General features: G+C 40.8%; 1 protein-coding gene across 1 annotated transcript; it reads right to left on the reverse strand.

The window, feature by feature from the left end:
- Positions 1-1,577: 1,577 nt before the first annotated feature.
- LOC148045987 (monocarboxylate transporter 10-like) lies at positions 1,578-18,001 on the reverse strand. The gene is given in 10 exon segments (XM_087711865.1): positions 1,578-2,927; positions 4,316-4,518; positions 7,464-7,667; positions 8,718-8,880; positions 9,983-10,100; positions 10,102-10,132; positions 14,875-15,084; positions 17,312-17,527; positions 17,768-17,825; positions 17,828-18,001. Coding segments are annotated over 10 exon segments (2,364 nt in total). The 3' UTR covers positions 1,578-1,940.
- Between the last annotated feature and the right edge of the window lie 2,234 nt (positions 18,002-20,235).

Raw genomic sequence — 20,235 nt, forward strand, 5'->3', positions numbered from 1 at the left:
CGCAGTGAGGCAGAGTAATTCAACCCCCCCCCAAAGAACGTGTGTGTGTGTGTGTGTGTGTGAGAGAGAGAGAGAGAGAGAATTGGATCAAAATTGGTGGCCAAAGGAGTGGAGGGAGGGAGGGAAGGAAGGAAGGAAGCCCTCCCCCTGTGAAAAAAACTGAAGATGGAGCAATGAATGAATAAACCATAAAAGCAACAAACAGTTAATGCGTAAGTAAGCTGAGGAGGAAGTTCTCAACTAAGGAAGAAATATTAGAAAGAAATATAAAAAGCTCAATATGCCAAAACACTTATTTTAGTCTTCATTTAATTACTTGTATTGTAGTCTGATGTAACATCTTTTTAAAGTTGACGTTAGAAAAGATAGGGTACAAAACTTAAATAATAAAAAAATGTACATTCATTTTGAAAAATAAATGCAATACTTGATTAATTTCATATCTTTATTTAAAATAGTTTTGGCATGGCATATGATTTTATTGACTCAGTTGGAAATGATGTGGATGTTGTATCTGACTCTGAGGTATATATATTCTTAAGTAACATAACATATAGCATATTGTCCAAACTTGCTAGACTATTTAATTGATCTTACTACTTTAAAGGGGGAGAGTTTCATGATAAATTATTTTATTACATTTATGTTGCATTTATATATTATATTTATTACATTTATATTTCACATTATATATTTGTATTGTTATTTTAGTGTTTATTGTCAATTTTGATAGATATTATATTGATATATCAATACTGATTTTACTCATACTAAATAACAATTACTGCTATTATTTATCAGCATCAAATATTTACAGTTTTTAATATTGAGTTAGTCGTATTTTAGAATAATAGGATTATCTTTTAATAGGATAATTGGCAAAATCTAATTCACATGTGATGGGTTGCATTCCAAAGAATGTGAGAGGACAGGTTGCCTGCAAAATGCCAGGACCCAGGACCCTGTTGGTGCCATGTCTCTCTCTAGCCAGTCTAACAATGTAAAAGCTGAGCAGATAGCCTTTTTTTTTTCAGGGTGAGCGGAAAAGTATAGTGTTTGAGTGGCACTTTCATGTCTGGCATTCATCGGGCTGAAACCTTGCTCGCAATTGGCGCTTGGCGCTTGGAATGTTGCGCAAATGTCCAGCAGACACGACAGCAGTTCAAACTGTGGCTCTCTTAGGTGCTCAGGCATGAAACTGTGCCGCTCACACACTGTACTTTTCCGCTCACACTGAAAAAAAATTAGAGGGAACATTGGGCTGGGGGCGGGGCAGGCTTACTTCCGGGTCCGGTCACAAAAATCGGGAGTTTTTAAGAATGTCCCGGGACACGGGACAAATTGTGCAAAAGTGTGATTGTCCCATGAAAATCGGGACGTCTTGTCACCTTAAATTAGCTGAATATGTGCACCATATGATGAACAAAATTTGACACTTAGAATAGTCCTATTGTGCAGTAGCAAAAAATGAAGATAAAGGTTAGAGCTACAAATTTTGTCTTGCATAGGAAGATGGTCTCAACTCAATTTAGCTACAAAGCATAAATAATTTAAACGCTTGTTTATTTTCCAAAAATAGGCAAATGACAAAATGGTTTTAATATCTGCTGGGAATTCAGTTCTTTTCAAATTGTTTGTACATCTAAGTTATAAAATAATGAAAAATAAACAATTATTTTAGAAACAATTATTTGTAAAAGCTAGGTAAACAAGCATGAAAATGTATACAGAATAACACAAAGAAATTGCTACTAGAAAGTCATGCAGATGTGCTAGATCAAATGTTGTTAATTCTACTACTAATAATAATGTTAATAATGCTAATAATGCTAATGCTAATAATGCTAATGTTACTTAATCCTAAATACTAATAGTACTACTATTGCTATTTCCTCTCTTATGACGGTAAATTGCTAACTTCATCTTTAGCAAATATGACATCATTGCTCTTTCTGTGGGGAAGTCTTTCCAGAGTCTTTCAATGATGTAGAAGTTTTATTTTCTTCAGTTGGATTCAGTGTAGCTGTGCTCTTAAGCTGTTCTTGATAATCATTATGGACATCCATATCCTCCACCACCAACTCATCTTCTTTTTTGTGGGAGGCAGAAGGCACATATCTCAACTGCTCTTCCTCATCACCAATAAAGGCATCTAAAAAAGCCACGCCATCTTCTTTTCTATGAGGAAAACGCTCCAACTGTCTAGAGTCTGACCTTTCCCTTTTCATGAATAGTTCTGGCACGGTTAGCTCTTGTCCAGGCTTTACCCCAGTTGCAATTTCAGCTTCTTCTTCATCTCCTTCATACTCATCTAAGAAAGCCACCCCATCTTCTTTTCTGTGAGGAAAACGCTCCAATTGTTTAGAGTCTGACCTTTCCCTTTTCATGAATAGTTCTGGCACGGTTAGCTCTTGTCCAGGCTTTACCCCAGTTGCAATTTCAGCTTCTTCTTCGTCTCCTTCATACTCATCTAAGAAAGCCACCCCATCTTGTTTTCTGTGAGGAAAACGCTCCAATTGTTTAGAGTCTGACCTTTCCTTTTTCATGAGTTGTTCTGGCACGGTTAACTCCTGTCCAGGCCTTACCCCAATTGTAATTTCAGCTTCCTCGTCACCTTCATACTCATGCAAGACCACTACATCTTCTTTTTTACAAGGTATGGGTAGGTCCTGGGTCATGGAGATTGAAGTTTGACTTTGAACAGATGCTAATTCTGATTTCCCCTCAGCTGTATCGTTCTCTTGATCCGGGAAAGCCTTCATATATTCCACAGTACCCATAGAGGTCCTAGGTTCTGACGTCATCTTAACAGATGTTGTATCTGACTTTAATATGCTTTTAAAGGATTTCATGCTGAATCCTTTTGAATGGCCTGAGGTACTTGCTGCAGGAGATATCATAGATTTTGTGAATGAGGAAGTAATACTCTGTAACAAAAAATGTATTATGAAAGACAGTATTAATGATGGCAGTTCAACAGCATTCTTCCATTTCCTCTCATAATCTGAATACACACTATGTATCTGAGATAAAGACAGTGTACATCTGATTTTAAAAGTCTTATCATCTATTATCATGATCACTCATATTCCTTTTGAAATCTATAATTTAAATAATCTTTGGATTCATTAGCTATAAACCATCCTTCCACATAGCCTTCAAACTCTGCTTTGGGACAATTTTAAAATATATATAGAGATTATTATAATTCCCAACATCCTAAATCAGCTTGTAAGAATTGTGATCCCAAACCAAAACTCAAGCCTTACTGTCTTGTAATCACTTCCTCTCTAAAGATTGTAAATATCTAAAGCATCTGTTCATTTCCTCCTCCTAATTATTGCAGCATGAAGACAAGCATTCCAGAGGGCACTGGAGTGAGGGAAAGGGACTATAAGATCCAACCTTTTACCCAGCTTCCTCAAGTATCAAATTTGGGGACCTTCCCAACCATACAACTGGAGTTGTATTCTTCTGATACTGTAAGCAGGAAGGGTCAAGTAAAATCATATGCAAAAACCATCACATAATTCTCCATTTAGCAACTACTTCACTTAATGACTGAGTTGCTGGTCCTAACTGTGGTCACTAAACAAGAACTAAGTATACAGTTTTTGAGACAGATGGGGACTGAGGCCTCAATCTAGACATTCAGCTGCTATGGGTTCAACAGCTTTAGTACTGTATCCAATGAATTTCTGACAGAAAGAGTAATTATATCAGGTCTCCTTTATGAACATCTGATATTTTTTAACAGCCTGTGTAATGCAGCCTTTTCCCAGACAAAAGGGGTATAAGGTATTTCAGAGTGGGTTACTCCCTACTATTGGAATTTATTAAAAGGGCCTTAAGTATCTTAAAGGCAAACGGCAATGAAACTGTACTTTTTATACTTTGCATTTGTCTAGGAACGAACGAAATGAAGAAAATAACAGAATTGGGGGGGAATCTCCAGAGAAATTAGCCAAATATGTTGCTTGTGATGCATTTTTTCTAAAAAATAGCTGGAACCACACAAAGGGCAAGGGTTCATGCCAAAACCTCTAAACTCTGAGAGTTTTAAATGAGTCTTCATGTAGCTGGCACATCCTGTTGGAGCAAATCACGAAGACCGTGATGAAGATTCTATATTAATTTCTCTACCACCTGTCAATAGAAATGCTAATAACTGAAAGAGTCATTGTGATAAAATGCCTATCAAAGATCAGGTTAGTATAGAACACATACTACCAAAGGAGGAGGAGGAGGAGGAAGAAAAAGAAGACGAAAGAAATTTTCTTGTTTAGAGAAAGAAATGTCATCAAATACTCCTTACCCCTAATGAAATACTTGGAGATTGCCAAGGCACGATGGTATTGGTTATTACACATACAGAAGCATTAATGTAGTTTTTTGTTGCCTGGACTGATGATTTTTGCAACGAGGGTATTAAAGCAAGTATGCCAGCTGCTCCAATATTGCAAACCCCAGTTACTACAAAGCCAATGGTATCATTGCCATATGCATCATACATTACACCTGAAACAAAAATATGTTGTTTACTTTTGTGCTTCCTTTCCCAAAACAGAATTTTCTTTCAAATGATACCATACATTCCAGTATCAAAAAGATTTAAGTAATCACAGCATACACCTTCCTGATCCCAAAAGCTATTCAGCTGGTCCTTGCTTAACTGCTAATTGGAATTGAAAATGCCATAATTTAGCAACATAGTTTTATATAAAAAAATAGCGACCATACCACTTAGCTGCAACAGTTCTTGCAATCCCCAGTTACCAATGTTAAGTGAGAACTGTGCAGTTCGTTAAGCGAGAACCTCTTATAAGCATAGCTTCTGACTTCCTGCTGGCTTCCCCACTGACTTTGTGAGCAGCCAGCCAGAGAAATTCTTATCACATGACTGCAAGATGCTACAATGGTTGTAGGTACGAAGTCCCATTGTAACTACCCTTGTTCAGTGCTGTCATAAGTTCAAATGGTTGCTAAATGAGTAATCATTTTAAGGTTTTTAAGGTTTTATTGGGATTTATATGCCGCCCTTTTCCCCGAGGGGACTCAGGGCGGCTTACAACCACAGGGGAGGGGGGTGCAAGGTCAAAAACAAAACAATATGTGCACAAAGAAAAAATAATAAAACACAACTTTCATTCAGCGATCAAACACTCGGGCGGGTAATTGGAAACCTATCCCCAGGCCTGCTGGGAGAGCCAGATCTTGAGGGCTGCGCGGAAGGTCTGGATAGTGGTGAGGGTACGGATCTCCATGGGGAGCTCGTTCCACAGGGTCGGGGCGGCAACAGAAAAGGCTCTCCTCCGTGTGGTCGCCAGTCGACATTGACTGGCAGATGGAATTCGGAGGAGGCCCAGTCTGTGCGATCTAATTGGTCGATTTAGGGAGGTAATCGGCAGAAGGCGGTCTCTCAAGTACCCAGACCCGCTACCATGGAGTGCTTTAAAGATGGTCATCAGTATCCTGAAGCGCACCCGGAGACCAACAGGCAGCCAATGCAGCTCGCGGAGGACAGGTGTAACGTGGGCGAACCGCGGTGCGCCCACTATCACTCGCGCGGCTGCATTTTGGACTAGCTGCAGTCGCCGGATGCACTTCAGGGGCAACCCCATGTAGAGCCCATTGCAACCCCATGTAGAGCTCATTAAACAAGGAGTACCTATATAGGCATACATAGAAAAGAAAGAGGAAAAAAGACCTAACTAGTGGTGGTAAGTATGGCAAAGCATCATTAAGTCTCTGTTCTTATTATGTGCAGACCTTATTGTGTCCTGCCACTCTGTTCTGGGTAGGCATGTGTCCTTCTGGGCTCATGAGCAGCTAAGAGGGGTTAAGAGGGGCTCAGAGAACCAAGTGGACGCTGGCCTTGTTGCAGAACCAGTGGAAATACCTAGCAAGGAATATTGCCGTTATCTGAACAGGAATGGACCTGTCTGACCAGAGGAAACGGACAGGGTCTTTGGGGCTGTAAGCTCAGCCCCGTTCTTTAGATCCATGTCCCTCTTTGCTGATTAAACTGGTTCAGGGGATTATGTGAGTAGGTTTTAGCGATGGTCAGTTTGCCTCACCTGCTCCTCAAGAAGCCAGGCAAGTGTGAGATGGGGGTGAGGCATCCATCCTTGCCCTGTTTGACCTCTCTGCAGTTTTTGATACCATTGACCATGGAGTCCTTCTGGATTGAGTTTGATTGAGGGTGGGCGATAAGAGTGCTGCTCCAGTTCACTTCCTTTCTCCGGGGCTGATTCCAGGTGAGAGTAGTTGGGGAAGAGAGATCTGAGGGACTGCTTCTTCCTCATTATATGTGCTTGTCCTACCAGAGAAAGCAGGCTGCATGTCCCAACTATTAGGGAATTAAACTTGGGTCTCAGAAGGCAGACTGTCTTTGGTGTGGCACTCCCATTTTGAGATATTTTACCCCCAGAAGTGAGGCAAAGTCCATCCTGTTCAATATTCAAGTCCCTCAGGACCTGGCTGTACCATCAGACCTTGGGGTCCTAGCAGACTGGGGAAATCCTGTGATGCTATTGTCAGGCCTGCAGCCGATTCCTTTTAGGATCTTTGGCCTGCCACACTAATATTCTTTTCTACTATGCTGTTTCATTAGTAGGGAATTGGGAGGGGGAATAGTTAGAAGTAGAATGTATTGTTATCAAAATAAAATTCCTTTCTAGGAAGCCAAGGTCATCTTTTGTTCTCTACCTCTCTGAGCCTGACCGGAACTGGATGGGTAAAACTGCCAGCATGGCAGTGGAATATTGGACCATGTGATGGACTTGTGGGTGTGGAGGCAAGATTGTGAACTTTCAACTGGGTGCGGAAACCCAGGAAGCTTTCAGATTCAGGTTTCTACATATGTGCCAACATGTCTCTCTTAATAAATTGGAACTTTGAGGAATATTCTGCCTTGGACTCTGATTTAATTTTGGATGATATTTGGAACGCTGACAGCTATTTTACTGTGGCTCATATCATTCTCCTTGCTTGGGTGCCATTTTATTGTTTGGAGCCGAGGTGGCGCAGTGGTTAGGGTGCAGTGCTGCAGGCCACTTCAGCTGACTGTTATCTGCAGTTCAGCGGTTCTAATCTCACCGGCTCAAGGTTGACTCAGCCTTCCATCCTTCCGAGGTGGATAAAATGAGGACCTGGATTGTTGGGGGCAATATGCTGACTCTGTAAACCACTTAGAGAGGGTTGAAAGCCCTATGAAGCGGTATATAAGTCTAACTGCTATGCTATGCTATGGTTTTGAAACATGACTGTTTTTAAATATTTATTGGTTTTTCTTTTTAATTCACTGCTGTATGCCATATTTGTGAGATTTGCAGGCATACAAATATAATAAGCAAATAAATACTCAGGCAGGCCTTGGGAAGAGTCAGTTCTTGGACACATTAGCAGTATAGTTTTCTCCAGGCTCAGTGTTTTTTACAGACAAATCGCATTAACTGGTTTACCTGCAAAGGGTGGACCAAAACAGCTAATTGCATTGACAGCCATCATAAATCCCCATGCAACAGGCATTCTTTCTGCTCCCACCAAATCAAATGTAAGGATAGGTAGGAGAACATAGTTTCCTGTGTCGAAAAATCCCAAAAAGGAGCGAACGACTACAAGAGCGGTAAAAGATGTGCAATGAGGAATAATAAAGTAGACCACACCTGAAAAATAAAACATGAAGGACACAGATTTCAATATGAACCAAATGTATTTATTTACTCTATAATGTAAACTAAGATAAAACAGCACTCATCAGGCTTTGCCACTGCTAATTTCCAATATTTTAGTTCTGCTTACCAAAAATTTTGTTTCTCAAGTATGATAGTAATGCATCTTCTGTGCCTCATATTAAGGAACCTATGCATTGGCTCCAAGTGCCCAAGTGTCTTCTGCTAGAGTGCCATAAAGAAATTACTGTATTTTTCAGAGTATAAGATGCACCAAAGTATAAGACGCACCAAGATTTTGAAGAGGCAAATTAAAAAAAAAAAGTTTTTGCACTCTGCAAACCTCCCAAAAATGGCCCATATTTCACAAAAACGGGCCTGTTTTTTTAAAAAAGGTCATGAATAGCCCTTAGGAGGCTTGTAGAGTGTTCCTGGGGAGTGGGTCGGGGGCAAAAAATGAGCAAAAAACAGCCCATTTCTTGTGAAAACAGGCCCTTTTTTTGTCAAAAAAGGGCATTAGAAAGCTTATAGAGTGCTCCTGGGGGCTGGGAGGGCAAAAATGAGCATAAAATGGCTCATTTTTTGCTCATTTCTGCCCTCCCCAGCCCTCAGGAGCTCTCTGAAAGCCTCCTACAAGCTATGCACGACCATTTTGGTGAAAGGGGTGGGGTTTCAGGAGGCAAAAAATGCTGTATTCAGTGTATAAGACACACCCAGATTTTCAGCCTCTTTTTTGAGGGAAAAGGGTGCATCTTATACTCCAAAAAATACAGTAGGTTCTCCCATGAGAACCCACCTCATGTGTCAGATTCCATTCTCCTAATTCCTAATTTCTACTCATCATGTTCCAGTGAGAACTGGAATTCAAGCCATCACACGAATGGCCTCAAGAAGATTTGGCAATAATTAACTTAAGGCACAGCGTTAACTTGTAGTTGTGCTGATATAACTCATATGTGCAAGAAATGACACTCTTGATGTTTCTAGGTCTAAAACCATAATTTCTCAGGCAAAAAACATTCAGAAGCTTACTGTGAAACTTACCAACAGATAATATGGATGCCTGGTTAACATAAAGTCGGTCGACACTTTCAATATCACAAATTTTTCCAAACAGAAGACAACTAATCATGCTGCTTACTCCAAGTCCCACCATAATGTAGGATGCTTTTTCCACAGGAATACCCAAATCGTCTGCAAGTTTCATCTGCAAAAAAGAAAATGAAGCACGATTTTTAACATGTCGGGTTTAAAGTATTCTGTTTAGTGAACACTAGTCATAATTAAGCTAACCTAGTAATTAAATATAGCCGCAAATTCAGTCATACTTGTTTAAAGATTTATGTAAATAGTTAGCAAAAAAAAAATAGATGTAACTGACTGACAATTCAAACATTTCATACTCCTCTCCTGATAAGTCTATCTTCATTGGATACATTAGTGTTCTCCAATTTGGTGCCTCCATAATGCATTGCCAAAAATCAAACTGACAGGGGACTATGGGATTTAATCCAATATATGAAGGCGGCACCAAATTTAGATTCTTTGGCAATGACACGATGTTTTCTTCAAAAATTATTCCTCAAAAGTAATTGACCAAGTATTATTCAAGTTTTGAAAGTTAGTACAGTCAAGACTGCAGTTGGTGTATCTGACACTATTGAAATAAATGTACACTTGTTCTCAGTGACCACTTACCTATTATGGACAAACGACAATCTTACAGCTACTAAAAATAAATCAACTTGGCCCAAATTGATGTAGCCCTTCTCCAAAATTGAGTTAAGGATTAAAACTGGTAAAAATTGAATGTTTAGCCACATGTCTTAAAATAGTTAGAATTAGCTGATAAATCGGGGTAGTCTGGGTATGTATTTATCCCAATCCTGTATTGGAGGGAGCCCCTTGTGGAGTACTGTGAAGCCGTTACCATGGCAACTCCACTGTGCTGTACAGTAGAAGCCATTTTAAGGCACAACATCTTTACAGAACTTGAATCCAAAAGGCATACATTCACTGTCAAAAGTACTGTGACTTGACACTATAGATATAATATAACACACTCCATTTGTGCAAGTACCATGCACACATACCTTACTGCTCATTTAAATGGAGCATGTGTATGTGCTTGGCTGGTGCTCATGCAAGTGAAGATATGCGTGGACACACACACACACGAGCCGGCCATTACCATGGCCTGGTTGCAAACCCTCAAAGCCCACTAGTGGGTCATGGCCCACAGGTTGGGGACCCTCGTTCCAAGCTATAACAGAAAAGCCAAAAAAAAAAAAAAGATAATGGCAACTTACCATATGCACAAAAAGTATGTAGAATCCAAATTTTGCTAATCCAAGAGAACTGACCCATATCTCAAAAATACAATCTTTCCATAAAGCTAAATCGACTATAAACCCTCTTAGAGGTGTTAAATTTTTCAACTACACTTGGATGAGTTCTATCTGTAAAATACAAAGTAAAAAAAAGAGAAATTATTACTGTGTACGCAATACTGATTAATTTCACCAGAAAGCAATAAATACAACAGTTATGTGCAACCCGGATAACATAAAAAGTGCATCACAAATGAGCACAGGACGGATTTGTGTGATGTTTAAGCAATTATTTTGAGGATGATTGCAAAAAATGATTTTATATACCACAAGAACCTCTGTTAACATGTCTTGCTGGACACAGCTGGAGCAGGTATAGGCATTAGAGAGAATGAGTTCCTTGTACACAAAAAGTTTACTTTTATCATGAATAGGAATCACACCGGGATTTTTTTTTCTACCCTGGTGCCTACAATTTCCGAAATGCAGCCAGTATGTTCGGTGGGAAAGGCATAAGGGAATGGCCTAGAAAAACATGAGGAAAAGCCATTACCAAGGCAACCATCAAACAAGTGTGGCTTAAGTCCATTCCAAGAAACTAATTTCAGTAATCATCTCAGACACACCCCTCTCTACGTCACACAAAGATAAAATGAGAGCAGAACGAAGCACATTGGGAATTGCAAGAATTTTTTACTATAGCTCTTTGAATAAAAGTAATTTTAGACCTAAAGTATGTGGCATTGATTTCTAAGTCTAGTCTACTTGGCAAGGCTGACTGGATAACAGGAGCTGCAATTCACTGTATTTTTCAGAGTATAAGACACACCGGAGTACAAGACACATCAGGTAAATTAAAAAAAAAGTTTTTGCACTCTGAAGACCTCCCAAACTTCCTGCATGCCTAAAGTGACCAGATTTTCAGATTGGTAAAGAGGGACACCATTGACCGGGGGGGGGGGGGGGGTTTGATTAAAAATGTTATAAGGAGCAACAAAAATTTTCATACAACGCAAAAATAGTATTGTAATGTTTTTTTTTATTTCAACATAACTACAATTTACAAATATAAATTGTAACTGTTGCCAAACATCCAAATTTTGATCATGTGACCATGAGGATGCTGCAATGGTCGCTAAGTGTGAAAATGGTCACTAAGTGTGAAAAATGGTAATCAGTCACTTTTTTCAATGCCATTGTAACTTTGGTCACTAAGCCCATTATACCACCTTTCTTGCCATAGTTTTTAAGTGAATCTTAAGTGAAGATGTTATATCTTAAGTGAATCTTAAGTCTTAAGTGAAGATGTTATACAGTAGAACCTCTGGTCACGAACGCTTCTGAACAAAATATTCACATTCTCCCCGCTGCTGATTTCCCCTTCTGCACCATTTTTTTTGTAAGCGCCAAATTTCCAAAATTAGGTTTGATTCATGACCAAATCAGTTTGCGACCAAAGTTATGGAACGAATTATGGTTGTGACCAGAGGTTCTACTGTATTCATGCCTTTACATACTCTATATCACCTCAAAATGTTGCACAGCCTTCATAAGTTTCTAATACAGATAAAATTAAATACAACATCAAAACCATAAAAAAGTAAAATTAACCTGGCTGGAAAATCCTATGCCTGTCTTGCTATTATTACTGACACACTTGCTGCAGTATTTGATGGCTAAAAGAAAAAAAAATATTGTTAAAGTGTGTATTATGTTCACTCCCATGTCTTGCCTGCTGCGTTGATTTTGAATTCATTAAAAGAGCTTATTTTACATCAAATCCCTCTCATATTATTCTCCTATGTTCAATAAACCCTGAGAGACAGCATACTATACATGAAATTCCTGTAACTGTATATTTAGTAAATTGTGGAGCTGAGTTTATCCAATTAACTCAGTTTTTGGACTTGAATAATCACATACAATAAAGGAAATAAAACTATTTAGAATGAAGTGTAGTTGGCTATTTGTGATTAAGGGTGTCATGCAGAAACAATTATAGTTTTGATCAGGAAAATACCCTTAAAAAACCCTTTTGTTCTTTCAGGTTTTTTTTAATGATTTTTCCATGGCACATCAGAGTGTTACACATATTGTTTTGAATAAAAAAACAGCAGCTGCACATTTTTAAAAACCTACATTATTTTAAAATGCATTAAAAAATAAAAGAAAAAAACCCAGCACACTTACCAGAAAGTTTCTTTTCCCACCATTTTGAGCAGTCCTCCAACCTCCGTGCCCCTCTCCTCCGGAAAATCCAGGAAGTAACACTGGCGACCCCTCTAACCATTTCCTGCAGCTCTATGGTACTAGATCATTTTTTTCTTATAAAATAAGGTAAACGTGGCGCGGGGGGGGGAGGTCCATTTTGTTGTTTTAACGTTTTACTATCTTCAATGAAAGTACTGAGACACAGAGAGAGAGAGGTTAGTTAGACAGGGTGTCTTTTGTCTTGCCCCGGTTAGGATTTCTGAAGCAAATCCACTGGGCTTTCAACATGAAGCCAGAAAAAAATCGGGACTTTTTTAAAAGGCGGAGGGACACAGGAAAAATTGTTAAAAATCGTGCTTGTCACGCTGAAATTGGTACGTCTGGTCACCCTATGCATGCTTCATTTGTGAAAAACGGGGCATGCAGAGAGCTTCAGAGGCCTGCAAAGTGCTCCTGGGGGCTGGGGGGGATGAGGAAAAAGTGGTCTGTATTTCGCCAAAAGAAAGGGCATGCATAGCCTTTAGGTACTCCTGGGGGCTGGTGGGGTGTAACAAGCAAAAAAGGGCTGTTTTTTGCCAAAACAGGCCTTTTTGCCACAAAAAGGGCACACATAGCCTTTAGGAGGCCTGCAAAGTGCTCTTGGGCGCTGGGGGGGGATGAGCAAAAAACAGTCTGTTTTTTGCTCATTTTTGCCCACCCCAGCCTCCATTACCAAACCCTCTGCACGTCCATTTTTGTGAAGGGGCGGGGTTTCAGAGGCCAAAAATGCTGTATTAAGTGTATAAGACACACCCAGATTTTCCCCTTTTTTCGGGGGGTGGTGGTGGAAGGTGCATCTTATATTCTGAAAAATACGGTAACTCGATTTTCCCTAGGTTAAGGAAATTTGTTCTAGATACTTGACACAACTACTTAGTTGCTTTCATTTGCAATTTGCATTCCTGGAAGCAAACAGCATGGGCGATTTAAGAAATGAATTGAGTTGCTTTAGTGCAGTCCTATGCCTCAAGTTCTGGGGTGTTAAACTGAAAACAGTCTTTTTTCCATTTCATTTACTGAAATGAAAAAGACAAGAAACATGAATTTCAGGAATTAAACTACAATATTTCCCAGAAGAACAGATTTGTCTTTTACTATAAGGCATACTGATAGGGTCTTTCCTAATTAATATGTCCCAGCTTTTCTGTTCCCCAAAGCTGCCCTATAAATTTATTAAATAAAATAAGCAGTCAGTGACAGGTCTCTTTACTGACAATAACTGAGCTAGCCCTTTCCTGAATTCTTATCATCTGAAAACCCAAATTAGATTGGAGACAGAATGATAAATGAGAGGGATGATAAAAGTAATTTTGGACGAATAGATGTTAACAAAAAATCTATAGTGGAATACCTGAGATCTGGGGGTAGTGGTGGGATAAGGATCAAACATGCTGACTTCCTTAAGTTCTAGCTATTGCCAGGCCAGATGGGTCTGATCTTGCATTTATATTCAGCTTCTTTAAATAGCTTTATCCTAAAGGAAACCAACCCTGACTGTCCTTTAGAAGGACAGATACTGAAGCTGAACCATAAATATTTTAGCCATCAAATAAGAAGAGAGGACCCTGATGCTGGGAAAGACTGAAGGCAAAAGAGAAGGAGACGGCAGAGGATGAGTGTCATTGATGCAGTGGGCAATGGTTAGACTCTGGGAGACAGTGGAGAACAGGAGAAGACAGGGCGGTGCGAAATAATCTCTGATAGACAAATGTCACTACAATCATTAATAACCAGAATCTGAATTTAATAAATACATGGTTGTGAAACTTACTTTTACAGAACACTTAAGATGTGTCAAGTTCTTATCTACTCACATGTCCAATGAATTTATGACTTACAAGACATACATTTTCTGCTCTGTTCCATATTATTAGCTGCTACATCACATCCACATCCAGATGCAGAAAATTTGAATTAGATATTACAAGACGAGGGAAACTAAACGTATAAACTACCTTTTCAAAACAGTCCTAGGATGCATTTGTAATCCATCCTTCCGAGGTGGGTAAAATGAAGACCCAGATTGTTGGGGGCAATATGCTGACTCTGTCAACCGCTAAGAGAGGCTTTTAAAGCACTGTGAAGAGGTATATAAGCCTCTGGGTGCTAGTGCTATGATTCCATCTATAGTCAATGGTTACATATTATCTTATTAAAGACTTGCCCCAATTTAAATAAAATTAGAAAGGGTCTTTGGAAAACAGTCCATGAAAGGAAGCTGAGATAATGTAGGGTCACATTTTAATTTAAGCAATGCACCATTTGTTGTACCACTCATATAATTTCCATTTGCTGTATGACACTGTCCATTGGTCTACATTCAGTCTACAACCAGCATCCCAGATTGAGATCAAATTGCAAACATGGTTGCAATACTTGTCCTAAATGTTGGATTTACTTTCTTTTTATTCCCATGTTGCTACTTATTTATTGGGGGGGGGGGGGGGGCAGGGATGTATAGTTGTGTTTTGTCTGAGTAATTGTGTAGGAAAATTCAGAAACCTGAAAAGAACTCTTTGTGTTACTTTGTATCCTTATTTTACCCAATATGGATTCTCTTCCCCCCCCACACACAGGAAAAAGGAGATATTTAATTTAAAATGCCCAAAGCAGATACATACGTTTTTGAAGAGGCCTGTAGGCAAATCCAGCAAAAATACATATGGTTAGAATTGCACTATACACACGCAAACTATCTCTCCATCCAAAATTCTGAATTAGATAATACTGAAGTCTATTCTGTACGAAAGTTCCTGCAGCCCCTCCAGCCATCACTAATCCAGTGGCAAATGAACGCTTTGTAGTAAAGTAAAGGCTAACCATTATCAGGCCTATCAAGAAATAAACAGAAATTTAAAGTAGTTCTTTTATATTGAAGTCCAGTCACATCACCCTCTGTTTTATTTAACATGAAAAAGGTATCTGGGAAAGGAGAAAGCTTAAACATTGCTTTTCATCTGACACAATTAAAAACCATGCTACTATTTCTAATGAGTTTTGTTAGGAATTTAATCTAACAGTTGGGTTGGCAATATATAAATCATGTAGCAATGTTGTAATTGTTTCTTTAAATCATACTAAATCATGAGCCAAGGTGGCGCAGTGGGTAGAATGCAGTACTGCAGGCCACTTCAGCTGACTGCTAGATCAGCAGTTCAGCGGTTCAAATCTCACCGGCTCAGGGTTGACTCAGCCTTCCATCCTTCCGAGGTGGGTAAAATGAGGACCCGGATTGTTGTTGGGGGCAATATGCTGACTCTGTAAACCGCTTAGAGAGGGCTGAAAGGCCTATGAAGCGGTATATAAAAATCTGCTATTGCTATTGCTATTGCTATACTGTAAAATGTGATTGGTTGCTGTTTTTCCTCAATCGGCCATACGAGAGAGCCAGAATGACTGCTAGCTCTCTGTTTGCTAGATGCTGGGCTGATCTGATCTGAGTGTCGTGAGCTATTGTAAGTTTTGCAACAGTTAGCAAACGGACTGTTTGTATGATTATGGACTATGTTATTTGGATTATCCCTTAACTGAAAGACATTGATGACAGACTGTCTTATCTGTTTATGATTTGGACTGTTTGATGGATTCTGATACCTCTATTTCCACGAAAGTAAAAGCCTATTTAAACTGCAGCATCTCTGTATCAGGGGTGGGTTCCTACCGGTCCTTGCGGACCAGTTGGTCGGTGAACCTGGAAGCAATTAACTTCCGGGAACACCCCCTCTAAGGTGTGGCTAGAACTGGCCACCCGTAAAGGACCTCCCCAGGCTTGTTTTGTTGAGCACTGGGCGACTGACGGTAGTTTGCGCCGGCCGCTCAAACTAGCACCAGTCGCCCCGTTTTCAGCAAAGCAAGCCCGGGGAGGTCCTTTGTGGGCGGCCAGTCCTAGCCGCTTGCGCCCAGCACTGCAGCTGAGGTGAAGCCCCAAAGCCCCCGCTGCCATCAGAATATCTTCTGCCGCCACCTCCTCCTCCTCCTCCAACAGCACTGCCAGATTTGCCGTCCGACCCTGCGGCTGAGGTGAAGCTGCCAAAGCTCCCGCCACCACACCCGCCCATGGCAGTGACACATCCCCCTCCGCTCGGAACACCTGAACTGGGCACCATGTTATCCCTCTCCCCTCCTCCTTCGCCGTGCTTTTGAGGAGCCATGAGGCTGTGGGAGCCAGTAAGAAGGCGGCGGAGGTGGTGGGAGCAGGAAAAAAAGGCCTCATGGCTTCTCAAAAGCATGGTGGAGGAGGAGGCGGCGGTGGCAGGGGTAACACGGGGCCCAGCTCAGGTGCTCCAAGCAGAGGGGGAGGCGTCGCTGCCACAGGTGGGGGTGCTGGCAGGAGCTTTGGCAGCTTCACCTCAGCCACAGCATCGGGTGGCAAATCTGGAAGTGCTGTTGGAGGAGGAGGAGGAGGCGGCAGCAGATATTCCGGTGGTGGCGGGGGCTTTGGGGCTTCACTTCAACCGCAGCACTGGGCGCAAGCAGCTAGGAATGGCCACCCACAAAAGGGGCTTACCAAGTTTACCCACCTTCTCCAAGAAGCAACTACATTTCTCTCTTTCTTTATCCCCTACGTTACTTCTTTTTCAGTTTGTACATCCTGGGTGGTGTCTTTTTGCCCACTTCTACTTAAGGAGAAGTCCTCCCTAGGAAAATGATTGCACCTGACATACTATCTCTTCTTAGTTGGTTAGTTGAAACCCACCACTGCTCTGTATGCTGGTTTCTGTGTTCTCCAACACAACTCTCACAACGCTTCGCTGAACGTACTCGCTCTCCCAATGGAAAGCTTACCTAACAGGTTTTCTCATGAAAAAGTGCTGCAAAGCAAAAGCAAAAGCAAAAGCAAAAGCAAAAGCAAAAGCAAAAGCAAAAGCAAAAGCAAAAGCAAAAGCAAAAGCAAAAGCAAAAGCAAAAGCAAAAGCAAAAGCAAAAGCAAAAGCAAAAGCAAAAGCAAAAGCAAAAGCAAAAGCAAAAGCAAAAGCAAAAGCAAAAGCAAAAGCAAAAATATGTTTTCGAAAACAGAAGAAATGTGTGACAAAATTTGATTTTAATGTAAAGCATTACCTGGAGTGTAGGCCAGACTTGATCCCACGCCAACCATGATTCCCCGGGTGAAAAATAGGGTTTTCAATTTGTCAGCATATGATGACCACAGTAGACCACCTATGGTCATCAAATCTCCAATTACTGCCACTTTGATGGCTCCATATTTCATCAGGAGTTTTCCTGACACGGGACCAAACGTCATAATGAAAGCATAGCTGATTGATCCAATCCAAGCTTAAAAAGACAAATGCATTTAATTAAACATATAAAAAAATACCATTAAAAAAATATTATCAACTCACTTGTATGTTTTACTGAGGTAAATGACACTAATTCTTGTGGATTTCAAGAGCATTGACATATAGTTGAAACCATTTGCTTAAAGACTGTTAATAAGCAAGACATAATTATAAACAAAACTGCAGTACAATATATCAAAGCTATGCTGGAAACCTTAATGTAACAATGACCTACCTATCTGCCAGTTACTTGATTCGAAAGTATCAAGAAGGGGCAGCATGTAAACACCAAAGGGGCACTATGAAAGCCACTGACAGGCAAGCAGTGAGTAGCAGCAGCCGCCACCACAACCCAGCCCCAACCTCCATCCGGAGGGGGTTGTAAAAAAGAGACATCCGACCTGATATCCTCCAAAGTACATGTTCTTCTTAATCTCCGTTTATTGAAGAAATCACGGACTTTCTTCATGACTGGGAACAAAGAATTGTAGAGAAGAAAAAAAAGCATTATTAATCTCTCAAATAGAAAAGATTCAGCACACCTGTCCAATAATCAGAATTTTCTTACTAAAGCAGCAGGCACATAGGAGCAGTGTTTGCATTACACCATGTCAGCAAACATTTCAAACTTGTGGCGGTGCTCAACAAGGGGCACTTACAATTGGTCTGCAGAGTTCTGGCCATCGCACCGTCTCTGCAGTTACACAATTGAGATCTGGGTTCTTGGCACTTGGTTTGCAATTGCAATGTTGCAGCAAGCTGCTATGGTGCTAGTGCAATTTCTGAAGTTTCCTGCTGACTTTCCAGTAGGAAAGTCAATGGGGAAGCGAGCAGGAAGTTGGAAGTCACTGTCATGTAAGGTCGGTGTTTAATGATCCACACAATGGTCTCTTAATGATGAAAACTGGGATCGCCATCCCTAAGCAGCACAGTCACATGAAAATGCACCACTGCATTGCTTCCCAATGGCAATTCCGGTCCCAATTGTCTTTATAACCCGAAAAACTACCTGTACTGCCTGCTGGCAAAGCTGACTTGACTATTTATTTACAACTTTTCATAAGTTATCTAAAAGATGTTACAAGTGTCAATTCCTAGAAGCATAATTTCACAATTAATTTTATAAGACTATAAAAGCTATTTTATTCATCAGTGAACATTTCACTATCAGAGAAATGCTAGGTATAAGAGGATTTTTTTTAACACATGCCTTGTTTTTGCTGATATTGTCAAGTGGAAATCAAGACATTCAGAAAGTTCACATGAGTAATAAAGATTTATTGCAAGCTTAAGCTCTCTACAAATCTGACCCACTAACAGTCAAGGGAAATGAGTAGAAGAGAAGCATTCAAGGTGGGCTGGACTTGCCAAGGTGGCGCAGTGGTTAAAAAGCAGCACTGCAGGCTACTGCTAGATCAGCAGGTCAGCGGTTCAAATCTCACCGGCTCAGGGTTGACTCAGCCTTCCATCCTTCTGAGGTGGGTAAAATGAGGACCCGGATTGTTGGGGGCAATATGCTGACTCTCTGTAAACCGCTTAGAGAGGCCTGAAAGGCCTATGAAGCGGTATATAAGTCTACTGCTATTGCTATTACTATTGCTATTGCATGTCTTGTGAACATGCAGGGACGCGTAACTTATAACGCATTTGACCCTTCCCTCGGGCTCAGCCTGGTTATCTCCTGCAAATATTTCTGATACCAGACAAATGTTCTTAAATCATCCATCGAATCTAACTAAAATATCTTCTACTTCAATTTGCTAACTTTAAATATTTTTAAACTGTAAATTGGTTTTTGATAAAAAATAGAGAATATAGTTCTGAGAGAAATCTGTCCCTTAAGAAATCTTCTTTCTGATATTTTCCCCCTGAAACTTATGGATCAATATACTTTTAAATATTTTGTACACATATACTCAAGTTAAAGACTGTTGGCTTACGTGAACGGTTGTTCTCAGGGCACTGCGAGGAGAGTCCAAGTGTGGGTTAACACAGTCTATCTGCTCTAGGACTGAGTGAGTTTTTTCTCTTGGCCACGCCTCCCTTTGCCTCCATTATTCAGTTTAAAAAACGAGGAACCACCGAGCAGGAATCCCGTACAGTCATGTCCAGTCATCACCCTCGCATCCGCGAAGACCCGGGGTGGGATTGGACTCTCCTCACAGCGCCCTGAGAATGACCGTTCAGATAAGCCAACGGTCTTTCTTCAGTGTGCTTCTTGGAGAGTCCAAGCGTAGGACATGCCCAAGCTATAGTGTCCCCGGGTGGGAAGAAACTTGAGTCTCCGGAACATCCACAACCTTCTGTAGAACTCTTCGCCCAAAGGAGGCTTTGGCTGAGGCAAAGGTGTCAATCTTATAGTTCCTGATAAATGCAGTGGGAGAAGCCCACATGGCCGCTCTGCATACATCGAGAATAGATGCCTGGGTCGCCCAAGCCGCAGAAGTGGCAGCGCTCCTCATCGAACGCGCAGTCACCCGGCTAAGCACAGACCTGCCCTGATGTTCGTAGGCAAGCTTGATGCAGGCCTGCAACCAACGCCCAGTGGTGTGGGAAGACGCTTTGTGACCAAGCGACCCCAGATGAATGGCAGGTCCCAGGATGGGTAACGGTGAACAGCTCGGGGGCAGATGTTTGTCGCTTCCTTCAGGAAACTCTTGACCTGCGGGTGTTGGCTCAAGGGCCAGGAGGACCCCTTAATCA

This window comes from Thamnophis sirtalis, unplaced genomic scaffold, assembly GCF_051295495.1.
Source record: "Thamnophis sirtalis isolate CommonGarterSnake01/CBP01778 unplaced genomic scaffold, rThaSir2_p1.2 scaffold_4, whole genome shotgun sequence".
NCBI classification, from domain to species: Eukaryota; Metazoa; Chordata; class Lepidosauria; order Squamata; family Natricidae; genus Thamnophis; species Thamnophis sirtalis.